This window comes from Aplysia californica, unplaced genomic scaffold (assembly GCF_000002075.1).
Source record: "Aplysia californica isolate F4 #8 unplaced genomic scaffold, AplCal3.0 scaffold00735, whole genome shotgun sequence".
Lineage (NCBI taxonomy): Eukaryota > Metazoa > Mollusca > Gastropoda > Aplysiida > Aplysiidae > Aplysia > Aplysia californica.
Window position 1 is genome coordinate 127,042 of NW_004798005.1, and position 3,861 is coordinate 130,902.

A 3,861-nucleotide genomic window follows, 5' to 3' on the forward strand; every position below is an offset into this window, starting at 1 on the left:
AGATTTTCTGCTTCTCTGATAGTTTTTGGAAGCCTATTCCAAACAAGTGGGGCAAAATATGAAAAAGAGCGTTGGCCATCACTATCTTCAGCACCACCATTATTATTCTCAAAATCATCTTCACAACCATTATGACCATTATTATCTTGTCAATATTATTATAATCATCATCATCAAAAAATTATTAGCATCGTCATCATTAGCAGTAGCAGTAGCAGAAGCAGTAATAGTAGCAGAACCAGTAATAGTAATAATGGTGTCGGTGGTGATAGCAGCAGCAGCAGTAGTAGTGGTTGTAGTAGCAGTAGTATTATCATTATTTTTATTATATTCTCAAACAAACTGACTCACCAAGAGCGGCAGCAGAGGGGGTAATGATGGACAAGAACTCCAAGGAAGGGTTGGCTTCCTGCTTTGATGGCGATCCTCGAAGACTTTTCCAGAAGTTCTAATGGGTGCAAGATTTGAGGAAAGAAGAGAAAATGTATGGACCAATTTTTACACTTTATTTGAACAAAACAGAAGTTCATGAACATAACAGCGGTCAATAGCTATACTGATTTCTTAGTGAAGGTTATGCACTAATTTCATTTTTCACTAAGTGTTGTTTTTTAAAAGTTCAGCCAATAACATATACTATATCTTTCCTCTGGGAGATGGAAGGAGGGCATCGCTGGAAGAGTCTTCTTTCAATATTTCTACATTCTATTTGTCTGTTTCACTTTTTCTTTACACTAAATAACTATCTTTGTATTGATGAGCTTTTCCTTAGCCCAAAAACACCTTTCACCTTCGGGAAACCCATTACAAACAGTATGATTTATACAAAAAGCATGGTCATTAAAATTTTGGACAATTTTGTTCTTCCACAGAGGTGGTGTGCAAGAAGTCGTCACTGACTACATCTATGCCAGTTTGCGAAAGACCACCCAGAGCATTCAAAACAAAAACAACCTAAATCACCCAGAAAAACATCCTCAAGCATCATCCTGAAAATGATTGTGAATGTTTGGATTATTTAGGAGGTGGGCTGGCCTTAGGATACTGCATTCCAGCAGACAGATGGAAATACGCAAGAGAAATAAATAACATTCCTGAGGAAGAACTGAACTCACGTCTACTGATGCAGTGGGGAAGAGTCTAGTTATTACTACATTGCAGTGTGGACGAGTCTAGTTATTACTACATTAAAGGCGTAAATGTCCTAGAGTAAGATACCTAGCAAACTGTCTAGCAATTTAGATTCCTTTGAAATTTTTAATCACACACAGCTGAGAGGAAAAAATATTCATAGCAAAATGAAAAAGTAATTTATACACTCCTTGGATTCAAACCTCAAACTTTTGCGAATTGGTGAAAATTGTTCCCTATAATGCACATAGCTAGCATCGGTGATCTAGAGGTTAAACTCTCAGACTCTCGACCTTTTGTCCTTCGGAAAGGCATTTTACACAAATTTTTCCTCATGTCCTCCGTGTGGGAATGGGTACCTTGCTACAGACAATGAAAGATTTTGTCAGTTTGTTAGAATGTTTGAGCACTTGAACTAGTGCATGAACTAAATGCTTCCCAGGAAGTCAAAAATGTTTTTGAGTTTTTTACGGTCTGCTGGGGTATTAATAGTTGATAAATTGCAAAAAACATGCTGTAGGGAGGTGATGTGCATGATATAAATGCAATTATTATCATTATTATTTCTGCCTAAATTCTGCTCAAAGTTCAAAACAATAAACAATGCGCTTATGCACTCAAAATTCAAAATAATAAACTATTCAGGTACAAGTAAGAATGTTAAAAATGACCAGCTTACCTCGTCAAAGTCCAACAAGGAGCCCAAAGAGTCAGCACTGAGGAAGAAAAGGATAATGGACAATAAATATGACGGTATATGCATCGCAGCGTGGTGGAATCAGACGCTCAACAAAAGAATGAAATCGAAGAAACCAATAACTTTCACCTGTTGGGCAATTCTTCTCAAATTTCATTTTTAGCACATCTTTTAGGTCCATTTAAGAACACATTTCTGTATGGATTTTACCAAAAAACATTGAGAAAGGCACAAATTAGGTACGTTTGCAGTTTTTATTAACACTCAAACTTTAGAAGTCGCTAAACTTAGGCGGCCATTTTCTCACTAATTTTACCACTGACACAAGGAGACCCCACCCTTTTCTATCATAAATATCTTGACTTCTATAAAAAAAAAATGAATCAGTGTTTTTCAAAATCAAAATCAAGACAAGTGAATAAACTTGAAAAGATATTTTAAGTAACTCCATAAGCCCCAAAATTGAGAACCTAATGTCACTGTGGCGTGACAAAAATATATATTCAAAATTCCTACTGATACAGTATAGATCATGTAGCAGTCTTTGACCAACCTCCCAAGGGCAATCTGAACAATATCTGTCTCCATCATTGCATCCAATTAGGAGGAAGCACATTTATAATGAATACAAATTAAATTTTAATGATCCACATGAACGACTCAACTAATGTCATTCACTTGCAAAGTAATCAAGCTATTATGAGGTGATATAACTATATTATCATTAAAGAACACTAATGCACATACTTCTGTACATGTGCACACAGAAGTATACAAATACACTAAAACACATGAACACACTACATTCTACACACACAGTTCCACTTAATTAATCAAGATACTGTGAGGTGATATTACTATACTTACTACTAACACACACACATCTGCCCACGCGCATTGTGTAAGACTCCACTATACACCATTATGAAAAGTGATGTATGATGGAGTTTTACACTGAGCAGTCGACATGAACACAGGTAAACACACACATAGACACACACACATGAGCGTGCACAAACACACCACATACAAAATGAATGCACACACACGCACACACACACACACACATGAGTGTGCGTGCGCATACACACACACACACACGAGTGTGCGCGCGCATACACACACACCCACACACACACATGAGTGTGCGTGCGCATACACACACAAACATACACACACAAACAAACAGCCATGTAAACTGACCGGTCCTCTCCAGACAGGAGATGCTGCACAGTGATCATGTGATCAACGTCCTCCTGGTTGACCACCATGGTGCTGTGACTCGCTGCCTGGACTGCCCTCTCGTTCTTGTCGCTCTCCTGTAGGACAGAAAGATCAGGGTTTGCTGATGTGTTTTTACAAGTTTTAACACTTAGCAGTCACACAGCCAACAGTACAAAATACCCCGTCCGGTCACCCAGCCAGTAGAGTGACTGCAATGGACTTCTTGGGCCTGTCGCAAAACTGCTTCAAGTGACCGAAATGGATAATTTTCACCTTCGCATTATTGCGGCAAGTGACAGCAAAGTGTTTAAGGCACTAACAGCACAATTAAGTCATATAAGTGCTGCAGATTAGAGGAGTTACTAGACAGTAACGTACAAAGAAAATAAGGAGAAATAAGGATGATAGGTGTTTGAGAGGAAAGACAAAGCAAATTACACCAGGGCATCTACCAACCACCCACACTATTTGAAATATGCTGATGTATGAAATAAGTATGTGCACAACAAGCTACATTGCTGCATGTCCCAACTGGGATTTTTTTATCACTTCTTTGAAGCGAGATTTGTTAATAACAATAATAATCATGATGTAGATAATTTTTACACCGCCTACTTTTGTGTGCATACAGTTCTAGGTGATTTCCATAAATACCAGTACAAAGAACAATAACTGTGGAAAAGATCAATAATTGCTCATGTAGGCCTAGATGAAGAAATTACCGACACAAACACACACACACACACTCATTCACAAATGTACCCACACACACACACTCATTCACAAATTTACCCACACACACACACATT

General features: G+C 38.0%; 1 protein-coding gene across 1 annotated transcript in view; it reads right to left on the reverse strand.

Annotated features, from left to right (window-relative positions):
• The window catches only part of LOC101855375, a gene marked incomplete in the record, with an annotated part of 62,884 nt that overhangs the window by 32,764 nt on the left and 26,259 nt on the right, over positions 1–3,861 (reverse strand). Inside the window, 3 exon segments of the mRNA XM_035972545.1 lie at positions 352–448; positions 1,811–1,847; positions 3,032–3,147. Of these exon segments, the coding sequence (XP_035828438.1) occupies positions 352–448; positions 1,811–1,847; positions 3,032–3,147 (250 nt within the window).